The sequence below is a fragment of the Tiliqua scincoides genome, chromosome 10, assembly GCF_035046505.1.
Source record: "Tiliqua scincoides isolate rTilSci1 chromosome 10, rTilSci1.hap2, whole genome shotgun sequence".
NCBI classification, from domain to species: Eukaryota; Metazoa; Chordata; class Lepidosauria; order Squamata; family Scincidae; genus Tiliqua; species Tiliqua scincoides.
Genome location: NC_089830.1, coordinates 29,217,471 through 29,235,206, shown reverse-complemented (window position 1 = coordinate 29,235,206; position 17,736 = coordinate 29,217,471). Strand labels below are relative to the sequence as shown.

Sequence of the window (17,736 nt, the reverse complement as noted above, 5' to 3'; positions counted from 1 at the left end):
TCCAAGGGACCCTTCTGTTTGGCTGCATAGGGTTTTAGTGTCTGTAAATTGCCCAGGAAACACTGGTGTTGAAAGGTGGGCTATAAACAGAAAGGCATGCATTCTGGCTAACAATATTTTTTAAAAAATTAGTTGATGAAGCATTTTACAAAAACATCTCTTCACCTCTTCTTGGAACCATTCAGTAGCACTTGTTAATTACCCACCAGCGTCAAATCAGCTCGAAAGAGGAGAAGCTGGTTTACCACATGCTCTTGGAGGAAAGAGAGGTGCTAATTAGGGAGCGGGTGCCACAGGGTGCCTGCTGCAGCGGGGGAGAAGTCCCAGAAGGCTCCCCTTCTTAAACAGCATGTGTGCTGCCTGCATCAACGTCCTTAAATGTGAAGGATGGAAGCCCCAGCCCAAGAAGCCCAGGGGGGGAGAGGCGTGGATGCATTCTGAACAAGCATTCCCAGGGGAGTGACAGCAGGGGGCGGAAAAGCAACACCAGAGCAGCTCCTCTCCAGCATCTGCCTGCAGCAGGACCTCAGGAGGCCTTTGATTCCCCTTCCCCCAAAGCCTGCCTTTTCAAGGAGGGATGCACGGCCCACTGCAGACTTCTGCCCACGCTCAGGATTTTATCCTGGGACCCAGCTGAGGAATTGGCTTTCACACCTCACATTTCTATCCAAAAGACAAGTTTCTTTCCAGCCCCCCCCCCCCCCGACTGTCTTCCAAACGCACGGGCAGCGTCTCCCGCAATCTCAGCATTGCTTCACACAGAAGGCCAGGTGTAGGATTCAAGGTCTATCAGTGCTCACTGTTTTGAGAGCAGTTTGGCAGTTGCAGCTCTCCCTTATGACAGTGATTCTCAAAAGGTGTGCCGCACCACAACTGTGTGCCGTGAAAGGTCCCAGGTGTGGCGCGGGAGTCTGGAGCACAGCGGTTGAAAATTGCTGAAAAACGCATCCAGGATCTGCGGCTCTGCTTCTAGGGCAAATGTCTGTAGTAACAGTTGTCTGCCCCTCCTCCTCTGCCAGCAGAGCTAAACCCCCTGCAGAGGTGGTGGAGGAAGAGGGGCAGACGGGTCACCAGTACAGAAACATCCTAGAAACAGAGCTGCAGAACTTGGACAAGCCTCCTGGAAGCCAAAAGTGACATCACAAGAGGCGAAGATCACAGCAGTGAGAAGAAAAATGCTGAACAGGCTGCCTTATGGAATCCTGGGAACTGGATCCGGCCCCACAAACGGGGCTCACTCACCTTTGCCGCTTGGGACGGGGCCTGGCGAGAGCTGCCTCCCTCCACTGCTTCTTCAGTTCCCTGGACTGGATTCAGAACTCAGGAAGAGAGCAAAAGAGGGCGTGTGGAGAAGTTGGGAGGCTCCAGCACTAGCCTAGCCCAGGGGTGTCAGACTCATTTCATACAGAGGGCCGAAGTTGGCATTCAGGGCACTGCTGAGGGCCGAAAGTGATGTCACTAAGCAGAAAGTGACATCATTAAGCAGCTGGTGGCCAGAAATTAGCACCTTGCTCTCATAGAGAAGTTCATTAACCGCAAATGACAGAAGAACATAAGAACATAAGAACAGCCCCACTGGATCAGGCCATAGGCCCATCTAGTCCAGCTTCCTGTATCTCACAGCGGCCCACCAAATGCCCCAGGGAGCACACCAGATAACAAGAGACCTCATCCTGGTGCCCTCCCCTACATCTGGCATTCTGACTTCAGGAGGTTGCGCATACACATCATGGCTTGTACCCCATAATGGATTTTTCCTCCAGAAACTTGTCCAATCCCCTTTTAAAGGCGTCTAGGCTAGACGCCAGCACCACATCCTGTGGCAAGGAGTTCCACAGACCGACCACACGCTGAGTAAAGAAATATTTTCTTTTGTCTGTCCTAACCCGCCCAACACTCAATTTTAGTGGATGTCCCCTGGTTCTGGTATTATGTGAGAGTGTAAAGAGCATCTCCCTATCCACTCTGTCCATCCCCTGCATAATTTTGTATGTCTCAATCATGTCCCCCCTCAAGCGTCTCTTTTCTAGGCTGAAGAGGCCCAAATGCCGTAGCCTTTCCTCATAAGGAAGGTGCCCCAGCCCCGTAATCATCTTAGTCGCTCTCTTTTGCACCTTTTCCATTTCCACTATGTCTTTTTTGAGATGCGGCGACCAGAACTGGACACAATACTCCAGGTGTGGCCTTACCATCGATTTGTACAACGGCATTATGATACTAGCAGTTTTGTTCTCAATACCCTTCCTAATGATCCCAAGCATAGAATTGGCCTTCTTCACTGCCGCCGCACATTGGGTCGACACTTTCATCGACCTGTCCACCACCACCCCAAGATCTCTCTCCTGATCTGTCACAGACAGCTCAGAACCCATCAGCCTATATCTAAAGTTTTGATTTTTTGCCCCAATGTGCATGACTTTACACTTACTGACATTGAAGCGCATCTGCCATTTTGCTGCCCATTCTGCCAGTCTGGAGAGATCCTTCTGGAGCTCCTCACAATCACTTCTGGTCTTTACCACTCGGAAAAGTTTGGTGTCATCTGCAAACTTAGCCACTTCACTGCTCAACCCTGTCTCCAGGTCATTTATGAAGAGGTTGAAAAGCACCGGTCCCAGGACAGATCCTTGGGGCACACCGCTTTTCACCTCTCTCCATTGTGAAAATTGCCCATTGACACCCACTCTCTGCTTCCTGGCCTCCAACCAGTTCTCAATCCACAAGAGGACCTGTCCTCTAATTCCCTGACTGTGGAGAATTATTATTATTCCCTGACTGTGAGGGAGGACTGTGACCTGTCCTCTAATTCCCTGACTGTGGAGAATTATTATTATTATTTTCTCTTCCCTGAAGAGAAAATATGCAAATCTTGATCATATTTCAAGGTATGGGAAAGCCCCATTTTCATGTGGGCCACGGTTTCAGTGGTAACACCTCAGCACTGCTCTGCAGCTGAGAACCTGAGGGCCGGATAAGAAGCTTCCGGGGGCCACATCCGGCCCCCGGGCATTGAGACCCCTGGTCTAGCCCACCACTCTCCTCCTCTGAATCCTGTCTAGGAAGCAGAAAGACAAGGGGAGGCGGGAGCTGGTACACCTCTGGGTTGGGGGGGGGGGTGTCTGTGCATTTCTTCAGAAAAGGAGATCAGAGCTGGGTGCAGCACTGCAAGATGTGGACCACCCCAAGGACCGGCTGTTCTAATTGTTTGCAGAGGCTTACGTAACAATTCCTAAGAACTCTGCTGTGGAGCTGCCTGGCCTCCACATGTACAAATAAACACGTCTCTCTCACGAGCAGCGGACTGGGGTCAGTCCACCCTGCTCAGCTGAAGCCCAGCGCAGGTCATGTTCTAGAAGAAGAGGAGGAGGAGAAGATGGACTTTCTCCAGCAGCGCCTCTGCCCTCTGACTGCAATTATTCCCCAACCCCGCAGCCGCCTTGGGTTAGCCAGACACAAACCAGACCCCTGGAACAAAAACAAAACAGATGGCTGAGTCAGGCTGGAAGCAGGAGCTGAGGAGAGAGCCCTGCTGGAGCCCAACCAGGGGCCGTTTTGAAGCCCGCAAGCAGGAGAAAAAAGACCCCCACCCCCAGCAACTGAGAGTGAGAGGTTGCCTGCCTCTGAATGCAGAAGCGCTATGTGGCTACCACAGTGATGGGGTTCTCCTTCTGCACAAGTCCACCTTCCTCAGGAGCATGACACAGCACAGGTGCAGGGGCTCAGCCCCCACCAGTCGGGGAGGGGCTTTCCAGTCCATCAAGATCGTCTGACACACCTCCAGGGTTCCTCCCATCTCTCAGGGCCTCCCTCTCATCTCATGTAGCCTTCCAGAATATCTGCGCACTGCGTCCTCCACTTCATGCGTGGCCAGTGTAACAGGAGGCTGGTTCTCCAAGGCTTCTGACCATCACTTCTCTGAACACCATGAAGGGTCCTTTTTCTGAGCAACTGCTACCCTGTCCCACAGGCCAGTTTTCTGCTGGGCAGTGGGGACATCAGAAGGTGATAGCTGGTGCATTGACAGGGCCCAGTGGCAGCACAGGACATGGGGGGGGGGTGTCTCATGTCCTGTTTCAAAACATACCTATTTTGTCTGGCATTTGGTTGCTGAGTGTATAACAGAGTGTGTAGTGATGATTGATACTGTTGTGACTAGACTGCCTCCCTGGACATATCTGTTCCCCAATGGCTTAATGCAGTGGTTCTCAAACTGTGGGTCGGGACCCACTTGGTGGGTCATGATCCAATTTTTGGTGGGTTGCAAGAAGCTGGCGGCAGCCATCTTGGAAGATGGCAAAAGACCTAGGTGGCACCATTTTGGACGTGGGCAAAGGCTGGGCGTTGCCATTTTAAGCTTCCCAGCACTGAGACGCAACTAAGAGCGGCTTGCACATGTGCGAAGAAAGCAGCGTGCCGCTTTTCCCCAGAAAGCGTGCTGCTGCCTTCCAGCTGGACCTCCTTTTGCACTTGGAGGCTTCCCTCAGGGGGGCCAGTCGCGGAGCGCAGGCTTGGATTGCAGGCAAAGAAGGACCGGGAGAGACGTGGACGAGCCAGCCAGGCTTCTCCCCACCAACCTTCGTCAGCTTGGCTGTCTTGACGGGATGGGCTGCCTCGGGGTTGCAAGACAGAGCAGCTCCCCCCCCCCCGCCGCTGGACTGGGCGGAGACCTGAACACAGGGCTTGGGTGAGAGAGGCAGACCCCCGCAATCTCCCCTCTTGTGAGCCTGCCTTGAAAGCAGCATCGCTGCTGCCGCCACCTCACTGCCGGTCTCGTCCTCTGCATCACAACCTCTCTCCCTCTCTGAAATTGCCTGGAAGCCACAATCCTTTCCTGCCCTGGCTAGCACGTCCTCTCTTTATATCTTTGCTGGGGTGAGGGGGGGATCCCTGGCTGCAAGGAGAGCAGCCGGGGGGGGGAGGGAGGGCAAGCCTGGCATGTGGGGGGGGAAGCACCCAGGGAGAGTGCTGCTCCCCCAGCCGCTTTTCTGATGCGCACCCTTCCCCTCTTCTTACTTCTCTCTTAGGCTGCAATTCTGTCTACTCTTACCTGGGAGTAAGCCCCATTGCCAATAATGGGAGTAAATTCTGAGTAGACGTGCTTAGGCTTGGGGGAGATGAGGGGAAGTGTCCCTGCTTATCTGCCTTCTGAGGGGGATACTACTGTTTTTATTTCCTTTATTTACAAAAGCTCCAGCTACTTCTTGTGTTGAGGTGCACGAGTAGGGTGCACTTGTTTCTGGCTAGTGCTGAGCACAGCATCAATAGCCACATCAATGTTTGTTAGTTTCAAGCGCAATACAAGAAGTAGCTTGAGATTTTGTAAATAAAGACAGAAATAAAAACAGTAGTAAATAAATACACAAATATTTTGTCCCAGATGTTTTATTTTTTGCTTGATAGCAATGGTAGTGAGGGTAGGGAGAACTGGAAGAAGCTTCTGAGCTGGAATATGGTCTCTTGTCATTTGCAGTTTGAGTTTCCAGGCAAGAACTTCCTGCTTGATGACATCACTTCTGGCTCTGACATCACAGCGATGTCACTTCCTGTTTGATGATTTCATCTCTGGTTATGACATCACTTCTGGGTTGCTGACGTCACTTCCAGTGTGTCTCAGACAGATTGTCATTCTCAGAAGTGGGTCCTGGGCTAAAAAGGGTGAGAACTACTGACTTAATGAGTTCTTTTTTCTTTTCCCCTTATATTTTGCTCCATGTAATGTTAAAATTAAGACAAAAAAAATATTTCTTTACTCAGCATGTGGTTGGTCTGTGGAACTGCTTGCCACAGGATGTGGTGATGGCATCTGGCATGGATGCCTTTAAAAGGGAATTGGACAAGTTTCTGGAGGAAAAATCCATTACGGATTACAAGCCATGATGTGTATGTGCAACCTCCTGATTTTAGAAATGGGTTATGTCAGAATGCCAATGCAAGGGAGGGCAGGATGAGGTCTCTTGTTATCTGGTGTGCTCCCTGGGGCATTTGGTGGGCTGCTGTGAGATACAGGAAGCTGGACTAGATGGGCCTATGGCCTGATCCAGCGGGGCTGTTCTTATGTTCTTAACTACAATTCCCAGGAAGCCTTGCAGGTCTCTTGTTATCTGGTGTGCTCCCTGGGGCATTTGGTGGGCCGCTGTGAGATACAGGAAGCTGGACTAGATGGGCCTGTGGCCTGATCCAGTGAGGCTGTTCTGATGTTCTTATGTTTTACTTGTTGTGATACTTTGTACTTGATTATAAAGCTGTGTAAGCTGCCTTGGACATTTGCTTCGGCATGGGAAAGGTGGGGTATAAATCCCTTAGAATAAATAAAAATAAATGTCCAGGCTTTGCCCCAAGGGCGGCAGCAGTGTGTGGGTTGCCAGTGCTTGCGCACCTCACATGGTGGCAGCGGCATTTTTCAAAGGACACGGGTGGGACAGCTCTCCCTCACTTTCCACCCCCTTTCCACCCCACCCATCCCTGGACCAAAGGTACCTGCTGCAGCTCTGCCCGCCACTGGCACCTTTACCTGGACCATTTGCAAAGCTCAGCCCAGCATGACCTTCACCTCAAACATGAGCTATAAGGTCAGCTTAACTGTGGCTCAAAACAAAGAAGTATGTGTGTGGGGGTATCATTTTCTTCCTAGCAGTCTGGGGTTCCTGGCTGGGACAAAGCTTGCACACACGATGCACCTCAGCCAAAGAGGGATGCCGGTGAGAAGAAAGCGGTCGCAACCTAGACAACAAACTGCCACAGTCTGGACTACGAGGGTCTTAACGAAAGAGCAGGTGGCTCTTGACGCTGGAATGAAGGGGGGAGTGGCAGGGAGAGCGCCGGCTGCCCCAGCCAGAGGGAAGGAAGGCAGACTTTGGTTCAGATTCTTCACCGGGCATTCAGCACTCAGATCTGAAACCACAAGGTTCAGCACTGAGGGCTACCACACGACAACCCTTGCCAGCAACTGCGTGTGCGTAACTCGCCAGACTTAAAGAAAAGCGGAGCTGGAGACAGACAAAAGTCTTCCTAGGGAGCTGGAGGCAGCTCAAGGAAAGAATTGCTGCTTCTGCACCGGCCAAGATATTGTTTCAAGAGGCAGCCCCTTGAGGCTGAAGAAATGTGTGTGCGCACCACGGGGAAGTGAGCCAGCCCTCTCTCCAGCCACTTTCTAGCCTCTCCTGGTTGTCTCCAGCTTCCAAAGTCTTGTTTCGTAACCCCCTCAATTTGAGCACTCCGGGGCCCAGCCTGTTGACCTCGTAACGGAGGGTTTTGCCACATTCACATGCCGATTGCGATTGTCCTTGTCTCTAGATCAGTGAGACAACCTTTTTGTCTCACGGCACACTGACAAGGGACTAAAATTGTCAAGGCACACCATCAGATTTTTTGACAATGGACAAGGCACACCATACTGTTGGAGGGGGGTCCACATCCCCCAAAGGCCCTATTAATAAATGAACCTACCCCAAACTCCTGCAGCACACCTGCAGACCATTCACAGCACACCAGTGTGCCACGGCACAGTGGTTGAAAATGACTGCCCTAGATGGTTTAACCCGGAGAAGGACGTTGGTCCTTCTGCTGGCCGGTCCAGGGCCTTTGATTCTGCAAAGAGGAAACGATGCTAAGAGAGGCCTCTGGAGCAGAGCACGTTGGCCACTGCTGCTTGGAAACAAACCTCTTCTAGCGCCTGGAGCAGCTGCCCATTTTTCTTTAGGTTTGCAAGCACCGCATTCCGAAGTCCATCACATGTTTAAAGGGTTGTGCGCAAATGCACAAGAGCACTGCCAAGGGACATTCAGCTCTGAGTGCTCAACTCCACTCAGTCCAACCCCAAATCAATAACTGCATTTCCTGAGATACAAGCTCAGAAGTCCCGTTGCTGCTGGACTGGGGGCCAGACACGACGTGACAAACACAGATAAGAGGCTGAGCATGTAAGAAGTGCACACGGAAGCTCTGCCCAGTGGTGTCACTAGTGTTTGTGTCACCTGGTGCGGGAGGCCTGCGCGTCACCCCTTGCAGTGGGCAGGGCAACACCCCAGGTGGTGGGCACGGTGATGTACCATCGCCCCACCCCCACCGGTTTTTTGGCTGTACCTTTTGACAGAACACAGATATTTCAATGTGCTTTGTTTCATTGCATTCTGCATGAAATTACGCATTGATTGATATAAAACATGATGGTCTTATTCCTCCAAACTCTGATTTTAGTGATTTTGAAAACTTGTAGAGTTTCTCACACACACACCCGTGTCAACTTACTAACACCTTATTGCAGCAGTTCTCAAACTTTAAGCACCAGGACCCACTTTTTAGAATGACAATCTGTCCAGGACCCATTGGAAGTGATGTCATGGCCAGAAGTGACATAATCAAGCAAATTAAAATAAATAATTATAAATAATTAAATTAAAATAAAAGAAAAAATTAAATAAGGGGGAGCCAGTCCTGTTCAAGAAGTGAATTTTCTCTGTAGCCTGCCTGCAATAACACCCCCCAAAAAGAATCAGTGAGATTCCAGCCCTCCCAGTGCCCACTTTAAAGTTCTTCTATTTCAAGCATATCAAGATAAAGACCCTCCAGGCTTTGCAAGCACAAAATAGAAAACATTCCCCTTACCAGTTCAAGCCTCTTTTTTGTCCTTTTAGTGGGGGGGGGGGGGAGGCTGCCTTCTGGAGCATTTGTTGCACTCCAGTTCCATTGGATCAGACCATTCTGGTGCCCTCACATTCCCTTTTGCCAGGCCTGATCACAAGCCAAGGCACGTCTGTCTGCTCGTGAGTAAATGTGGCCACATGGCTTCATTTCACTTTCCATAGGGCTCAATACACTCACAGCTGGGAGGGAAAGACCCCCTTCTCCGGTGTTTTTGGGTGGCTGCATTCACTGGATAGGGACCATTCTGGTGTTGTTGGATTCCTCTCAACCTGCGCTTTCCGACAGACTATAGCAAGTATGCCTACTTGCGAGTAAACGTGTGATACAGCTCGGCTTCACTTTCTATAGGGCTCCATGCATTTTTTGGTTACCGGTTTTTTGTCCATAACTTTTGAAGGAAAGGAGCTATTTCACTCTGGTATTCTGCATTGCATTTCACTGGAAATTCTGCATCCAATGGTATATGGCACGACGGGGTTGCTCCAACAATCGCGATTTTAGCACGTCACCCCCCTTGCGTGTCACCCGGTGCAACCCGCACCCCCTAGCGACGCCACTGGCTCTGCCCTCCCAGCTGAGCCTCCTGCTGCTGCTTGCCACATTGCACTGCTTGCTGTTGTAGTCTTGCAGCCAGGCAGTGGAGTCTGGGGGTCCCATGCACACCAGCAGACACCACCGGAAGTACTGCTGGTGGAGAAACGCTGCACAAGACACAACTTGGCCAGCAGGGATCCTGCGATGAAGGAACGTCCCCCTCAGGGCCTTGGCCTGCGTGAAATGGGCTCCAGAGAAGCCTCCACGCGCCAAAGGGCTGCCCAGCTGCACTTCCACCCCAGAAGCTGCACCCAACCAAGCCTTCTGCTGCCGTGCGCAACTCGCACCCGCCTCTTACCGGATGAAGACGATGACTCCGACTCGGGCGATGTCTTTGTGCAGGACTTGCCAAGATGCCTGGATCAGCTCCTTCTGAGCCCCCGAGAGGGGGAGCGCTTCAGGGGCCGCCTGCACACCCTCCGCTTGGGCTTCAGAGTCCAGCTTGCCGTCCGTCTGCTCTTCGGAGCCCGCTGGGCCCGGAGGGACACTTGACCCCGACAAGGCACAGCCCATCTCTCTCCCCAGAGGCCTCCGCACCAGCTGAAGGTGGCACAGTTCAAAGGGGTGGGGGAGAACCCATTCAGGACCCAGGAAGAGGAACCCAAGGAGCTCTCCCCAGCCCTGGAGGGGAGCGGCTTCTGTCGTTTGCGCACAGGGAGCACCCTGCCAGTGGCCCCTCAAGTGCCCCTGGGCTCGCTCTGCACCCTGCCCTTCCTGCCAGGAGCCCAGGGCAGTGCGCACGCCTGCAGTGGGCTGGGCAGGGAGCAGCGACCCGGGGTGCCCTGGGAGCCAGCCTGGGGCAGCGCTTGCTGGCCAGTCATCCTCTCCTGGCCTAGGGCGCCTCAGAAGACGTGGGGGTGCGAAGCTCCTGCCGGCCGCCCTCGACAGAAACGGCGCCCGCAGTCACTGGCTGGACGTGCACGCAGGACGCGCTGGCGGGAGAGCTCCCGTTTCCCAGGCCGGCCACACTCGGGTCAGGGAGGGCACCCCCAGGAGAAGGGCTGGGCGAGGGGCCTCCCGCTGCCCCGGAAAGGCCGCGAGCCCAGGGCAAGCCCCTCACCGGCGGGCGGAGGCGCGCTTCCGACAGCAGCGCCGGCACCTGCGCGCACAAGGAGCAGCCCAGGCGGCGCGGGAGAGCGGGGCGCCCGCCTCCAGGCGCACGTGCGGCGCGGCCCTCCGCAGCCCCCCCAGCGAGGCTTCGGAGCCCCCGGACGGCAGCAGAAGAAGGCGGGGAGAGCAGCTCCCCGCGGCGGGCACCGGCGCTCCAGCCCCGAGCTGCGGCGGACCGCCGGCCGGCCGGCCAGCCACTCACCCGACGGGCTAGCTCCGAGCGGCGCTGCAGGAGGGCGAGAAGTGCCCTCAGGGGGCCGGGCCGGGCCGGGCCGGGCCGGGGCTCGCAGCAGCCGCCTGCCCGCTCTCCGTTCGCTCTGCCTCCGGCAGGTGAGTCCCGTCGGGTGGGCGGGTGTCCGCGGGATCCTAGCGCCGCGGCTCTCCTCCGCCCCCCCCTCCGTCCAGAGCCGCGCGACCCCAGGAACCCCCCGCCAGCAACCAGCGCCACAGCGGACAAGATGGGCTGCTGCTGCCCCCCCTCCCCAGGGGCAGGCAGGAGGGGGAGAAACTGGCCGGGAGCGAGGCCGCCCCGGCTGACTGGCAGGTTGTTCGACGGCTCCGAGCGTTCGCGTGCCGCTTACCTTCCTCCTCCTGCTAACAGCCCTGTAAGGTAGGCCGGTTTTACTGTCCCCTCCCCCAGCTGGCCAGGGAGGCTGCAGGTCCAGTCCCTGCAGCCTGTCAGCGTCCAGAATGCCCGCTCCAGCCCTGCTTGGAGAGGCACCGGCGCTTGGCCAGCCCCTTCTGCATGCAAAGCCTCCTGGTTCCATAAGGAGGCCACCTCAACATGCCAGTTAGGAGGGAGTGTCACAGGATGCAGGTCTTGTGTGCTCCCTGAGGCGCTGGTGGGCCCCTGGGAGATGCAGGAGCCTGGACTAGATGGGCCTTTGGCCTGATCCAGCGGGGCTCTTCTTCTCTTCTAAAGGAGGGGCAGCACCTTGGAGACAAACTGCCAGTGGGCAGCAGTCTGGACAGACCCGGGCGGAAGGCAGCTCCGGATGTGCCCAGGAGGCAGGGTGACCAGGCGTCCTCCTTTTCCAGGACACGTCCTCTTTTCTAGCCTTGTGTCTTGGAAAAGAACTTAAATGTCCTTTTCTCTGAGAGTGGGCCCCTGCAGGCAATGCATAGCCCTCTTGTAATTAATAAATTATATGTAATAAAGTAAGTTCATGTAATTTTAAATTTAATAATAGTGCTTAAATTAACCACATGAAATCAATATATCAGTGCTTTTAGCTTTTGTCGTGTCCTACATTTTTCTTGGATGCCCTACATGTTGGGGTGCCTTGTCCTCTTTTGTGGTTATGACATCTGGTCACCCTGCCAGGAGGCTGAGCAGGCAGCGGCTTGCAAGGGCCGCAGCAGACTGACAGGCAGGCAAGGTGGCTGCCTGGGAGGGGAGGGGCTTGCCTGTTTCTTTCCTCACAGGTCTTTTTTCTCCCTTTACGTGTGTTGGAGAGCAACACAACACAACACAACACAACACAACACAACACAACACAACACAACACAACACAACACAACACACCCCTTTGAAGTGAAGCGCTTGTCTGCAGTCTGGGTGGGCTGCAGGAAAGACAGGCCTCTGGGACTCCCTTGGAAGGAGGGCCTGCTGCGCTCTCCAGCTTTCCCATCACTGCACAGTGTTTTGTGGGCTCCCTGCACGGCTCAGCCTCTCTTAATGGGCAGCTTAATGCACTCCTCTCCGGGCTGCGCAGAAATGCTGGCGCCAGTTCCCAGGGAAGTGGCAGGTTGCACAGCTGGCCTTCCAAAGTGGACCAGGAGTTCCTCTGTGAGGCGCGGGGGTCGTGGTGGAGCAGCCCCCACTGCAGACAACTCTGCCCGCTGCTGCCAGCCTCAGCCAGCAGTGTGTGCGGCTGTTGGTCCACATGGGGAGCCCCAGTGACAGCCTGGGCCTGACCAGTGCCCACAGAGAAGCTGGTCATGCACCTTGAAACATGGATGCCGGCCAGAATGTTCCACAGCGTGGCAGCTGTGCTTCAGGCAGTCCCAGCTGGAGGCTGAACCTGGGCTCTTCTGCCCGAGCGATGGTTCTCCCCCAGTAGGAAGGGCTGCGAAGAGACAGAAAACGCGAAGGCCTCTGGCGGAAGGCAGGCACTGGGGCTCTGCGGATTGCAGTGGATCAGCCAGCAGCACCATGAACCCGGGCCAGTTCACACGCCCTGCTCCCTGATCAATCACTCTCACTTGGCAGTGTAGCAGAGACATGCTTTGCCAACATGTCCTTAGTGTCAGTATCACCATTCTTCAGGGTTCAGCTCCTTCTTCAGAGTCTGCAGAGGGTGAAGCTCTGCGTGGAACACAGATGCATCTCAAGGGTACCTGCATATGAATACATGTACATGAGCATAAGCATGCATGTGGCTCCATGCAGTGCAAAACTATTGCTTCTCAGGCTGCTTGCAGACAATGGGACCAGCCTGCTTGTCTTGTGGGTGTCTTTGTATTGGCAACCTTCAGTCTCGAAAGACTATGGTATCGCGCTCTGAAAGGTGGTTCTGGCACAGCGTCTAGTGTGGCTGAAAAGGCCAATCCGGGAGTGACAATCCCTTCCACACCGGGAGCAAGTGCAGTCTGTCCCTGGTCTGTCTCCCTGGCTATGGGCCTTCCTTCTTTGCCTCTTAGCCTCAGACTGTTGGCAAAGTGTCTCTTCAAACTGGGAAAGGCCATGCTGCACAGCCTGCCTCCAAGCGGGCCGTGTCTTTAACCCCCAGAATAATTGTTGCCCTGGCATTTAACACAACACAGCGCAGGCAATCAGAGATCAGATGAACACAGCTGCAGGCAACAGACAAGCAAGACCTTCCAGCAGGGTGGAGAAGGAAGGGCAAGAGGTTTTTCTTGGCAGCCATCAGCTGTAGGAGAAATTGATGTTGGAGCAAGCATGTCCTGATTTTCATCTGTGAAACAGTGGATGGTGCGCAAAAGGCACTGACGGTCTCAAATGCCTGTTTTGTGAGAAATTAACCACCCCTGTGTGAGGCACAGCAGAAATATAACAGACCTGCACCTGCAACAACAAAGTTTGGAAACTCCAAGAAGAAAAACAGACACCACAACAGCATTTGCTCTGGCAGGTTTTTTTTTTCTTTCCCTTTCAAAACCCACATTTTAAAAATTTTTGAAACAAGACACACCAAATCCATGTCTAAACATTTCATGTACATCACGCGGGGGGTGGGGGAGGCAGTTGACCAGAAGCAAAGGGAAAGACAGAGCTCTATTTACAAGGGTGGGAAGGAGATTGGATTTTAAAAATTAGTGCCCAGTTTGAGGAGGGTGAAGGAAAGTCTCTGCTGTTAAATTAAAAGGCAATGGCTATAAATAGACATTTTTAAAACACAAAATCTGTTCAGTGGCGTTGTTTGCCTAGGAGAGGCAGGCTGCTCCTTGCAGAAAAGTGCATCACTCCCCCTTCCCACAGGCCAGTTTCACTCAAGCAGTCCTGCCCCCTTCTGACAAAAGGAGGGAAGTCTCCTCCATTGACACATCAAGAGCCAAACGTCTTGGATGAAGGACAAAGGAAGAGGATTCTGGAAATCCAGTTTCTGCCTCTGTTCATTGCAAATTTAGCCACTGTTTAGCAAGGGCAAAAAACCCAACCTATTTCCCCTCCCCTCAATGCACCACACTCTAAAATGGGCACATTCTAGCTGAGAGGGCCCTGCTTGAATGTCTTGGCCTCGGATAGATCTATCAGCAGCTTCATGTGCTGTGTGCCCTGCTAGGATTGGCCCTGCTCCATCTCACACACGTTTTCCAAGTTGCATCCCAGCACATGGCTTTCTGCCTTGCCACAGGTGCACATACACTTTCTCTCTTCTGCTCTACTTGCAAACATCCCTGATTTGAAAAACTTCCTGCCCTGTGGACCGGGCGCCCAGGGCTTTCTCACCCCCAAAGAAAGACATGCCTGAAAATGTATGGACTGGAGATCTCTTGCAAAGAAGACCCTTGTATCCTGGGTGAGGCTGACCAACAGGAGAAAGATGGCTTCTCCAAGCCCTCTACAGCTTCAGCAGAGGGATCCTTTATAACCCAAGAGGATGGGTTATCCTCCAACCCTCCACCATGGAGGCCTCTTCTACATGAAGGTCCTGGAGTGCTGCTGAGGCCCTGCACTGTCAGTCAGCTGAAAGTAGAATGCATAGCTCTTCCGCACCTAATATAGTCAGATATCCCCCTGAAAATCCCCAAAATGCAATACAGGTCTCTTTAGCAAAATGGGAGTTGGGGGGGGGGGGCTGGCTTTTCTGCACCAGTCACTGCAATCCCAAGCCAAGAAGCTGGGATACTGGCTTGCGAACTAATGCAGAAGAATAAATAATAATAATGATGAGAAAGGCAAACTCCTGCTTTGGAAAAGGAGCAGGGCCCAGGGCATGAAATGGCAAAGGTGGAAACAGACACCAGTGCAGGTTAAAATGCAGCCAGCCAGCAATTTGGCCAGAAAAGGGGGAGTGAAGAATCTAGCCCCCCATTTCCTCTGTGGGACACCAACCTTTTCAAAAGGGGTCGCATGGACAGAGCAACCAGGAAACAGGTGCAACACTGCCCCGGGGGGGGGGGGGGGCTTCACCAGCAGATGCAGGGGTCACTCCTCTCAAGAGCTTCAGCAACAGTTCATTGGTCCAATCAGGACATTTCACTGAACATCAGGGAAAGGACCAGCCTTCTGGGCTGCCCGGGCTTGGCAGCAAAGGCATCTGGATTCTCTGCAATAACAGAGCTAATGAGTGAATGTCAGTTCCAGACAAAAAAGCCTGGAGGCTCCCCAAGTCCTCAGATCAGCTGGGAAATACCAAGCACTTCTTGACTTCCAGCTGCCGCTAACTGAAGACAAGCAGGCTGCCCACACGAATCTCTGCCTTGACTCTTTTCCCCAGCCAAGCACTCCTGCAGTGCAACCCTGTGCAGGTCTACTCAGAAGCAAGACTCACTGCTCAGTGAGGTCCCAATCCTATCAAACTTTCCAGCACTGATGTAGCCCCAAGGAAAGGGAACTTGAGGAGGCCTGTGACTGCCCCCCAGGATGCAGCACTCGCCCTGTTGGCATGGCTGCATCAGCACTGGCAAGCTGGACAGGAATGGGTCCCAAGTTCAGTGGGAATTACTTCCAGGTGTGCATAGGATTGCAGCATTTGTTTACTAACTACCTCTCACAAGCCCTGCCCCCCAGCTACTTTCTGTCCAGTCAAGCTTACTCCCAGTTCCAGCTAGGGAAAGATGATTTATATTGGGGGGGCGGGGCTGCAGTGCTTGTAGGGGAGAATCAGCAGCCTGGGAGGGGTTAAGTAGTTTTTCCCTCTTGCCTGCTGATTCTCCCTTAGAAGGGACATATGCAGGCAGGAGTCCATCCAATTCTGTCGATTCTTGGACCCAGCTTTGGCAGGATTGGGGCAGCACTGATGACCCCACATTCTGCGTGACCTTAAGGCCTTGGTTTTCCCTACAACACTGGACATGTTTCCATAAGCTGTTTTCACAACTGTGGAAAAAGTATTGCAGTAATTTTGCTTGCAGCTGAAGACATCAGAATGTTTGCTTTGGTTGCACTTCAGGACAGCAGAGGGGCCAGATGACACCCTTCCCAGCAAAGGGGAGAGGGGAATAACTAAACTGAAGGGGTGTGGCACTCAGAAAGGGAACACCAGTGCCATGAGAGCCACCCAAATTCATAAGACTTTCTAAGAGGAAACTTCTCTGAATACATTTCAAAAGGGGGAGGGGCTTCTTGAAAATTTGGGGAAGTTGGGTGGAGAGTTAAGAAGATTAAGTATCTGCAAGAGGCCCCAGACATAGCAATTCAATGAGTATGATTAGGAGAGGCACCCAACAGTCCAGGAGGATGCCAGCATGGCTGATGAGCAGAGCCAAGGCTGTTATAAAAGGCAAGAGGTCTGGAAGCCTTGTGCCAAGGAGAACAAAAAGAATCACAAACTCTGGTAAAAGTTGTGTTTGGTGACAATAAAGTACATGAAAAGAGAATTTAAGGAGCAGTTGGCTAAAAACAGCAAGGCAAAAACAATTAATAATGTCTTTGAAATCCATCAGAAGCAGAAACCGACCAGGGAAGCGGCTGAACCCTCAGATGATGAGTGAGTGAAAGGCCTGCTAGAAGGGAGGGAGACTGCAGAGAAGTGGAGGGAACTCTTTGCATCTCTCTGTGCTGTGGAGGCTGTTGGACAGGTGCCTGTTCCTGAACAGACCCTTTCCAGAGGGAAGCTGAGGAATGGCGTCAAAGGGAGGTCACTTCAAGGACTGACTGACAAATTAAAAATTAACCGGCCCCAAGTCTGGGTGGCAGCCCATTTCCAAGCTGCAACTGCTCACTAAAACCCCCTCCTTATGGAAGGTTTGGAAAGATTCCCATCACTCAGCAACAGGATTCAAGGGAAGCCAGAATGTTACAGACTCCAAGCATAACGTCTCTTCTGAGTCATTTGGGGGAAAGCACCATTCAAGGCAGACGAGGGAACCAGCTTGGTGGGGGAGACGTAGCGGGCCTTCTGAAGACAGAGCTCCTGCCCCCCTGCCCCCCCCATGGCTGAGCTGAGTCTTTTCTGGGGGATTGTTCCAGGACTGGTGCCGTTTAACACATTCATCAATGATCTGGAATCAGAGATGGGCAAGTCTGCAGAGGACATCAAAGTATTCAGCATGTGGAAAACCCAGTCAGAGAGCCCCAAAATGATCTCCCCAAATTGCAAATATAGTTTGTTGTCAATGAGCGAAGCACATGATGGACATGGGGACAAAACCCCATATTGAAGGGTGGTCTGTCTGTCTGTCTCCTGCTAGTCCAGGGTGCTGCACCAGATGGTCCAGCCAAAGTGCGGTTGTGCCCAATTCTCTGCGTACAGCTGGTTCTCGGTCTCATGTATCTGACCAGGACTGAGCCAATCCCTGACCTCAACCCTAGAGGAGGAGCAAAAGTCACACAGTCAGGGATCCATGTGCTAAGTTCCAAACTCAGCCAGCAATCCAGAGCTCAAGCCTAGGCTCAGTTTGATCAGACAATGATCCCAACCTAGAATTGGGGGGGGGGGTGTCTGGCTTGCAACCCCCGCTGAGTTTCTCTAGCCCAGTTGTGGACATGATTATGTTCAACATGGGGTTGGGGTGAGCCAATGGAAAGAACTCACTCAGTGTCTCGGCAGTCACTGCATCTCAATAAACTTCCTTGTCATTCCCCTGCTATCCAGAGGTCCACCAGCTTCCCTGATTGGTTTCCTGCTTCTGATGCACTCAACAAAGTGCTTTTATTGTTGCCCCTGGCTGCTTTCAGCCATGCACACCTCACGTGTTGTCATTTAAGCATCTTTTTCCAAGTTTGTGTTCCTTGAGGATCTCTGCTAACAGGAATCCAAA

The 17,736-nt window shown here is 53.1% G+C and overlaps 1 protein-coding gene across 1 annotated transcript in view; it reads right to left on the bottom strand.

Annotated features, from left to right (window-relative positions):
- LOC136661135 (uncharacterized) overlaps positions 1-13,532 on the bottom strand; it is a 38,214-nt gene extending 24,682 nt beyond the window's left edge. The window contains exons 1-3 of the mRNA XM_066638154.1: positions 13,503-13,532; positions 10,550-10,825; positions 9,536-9,777 (exon numbers count right to left, since the gene is read on the bottom strand). Of these exons, the coding sequence (XP_066494251.1) occupies positions 9,536-9,777; positions 10,550-10,825; positions 13,503-13,532 (548 nt within the window). The remainder of the gene's footprint in view (positions 1-9,535; positions 9,778-10,549; positions 10,826-13,502) is intronic.
- Positions 13,533-17,736: the final 4,204 nt, after the last annotated feature.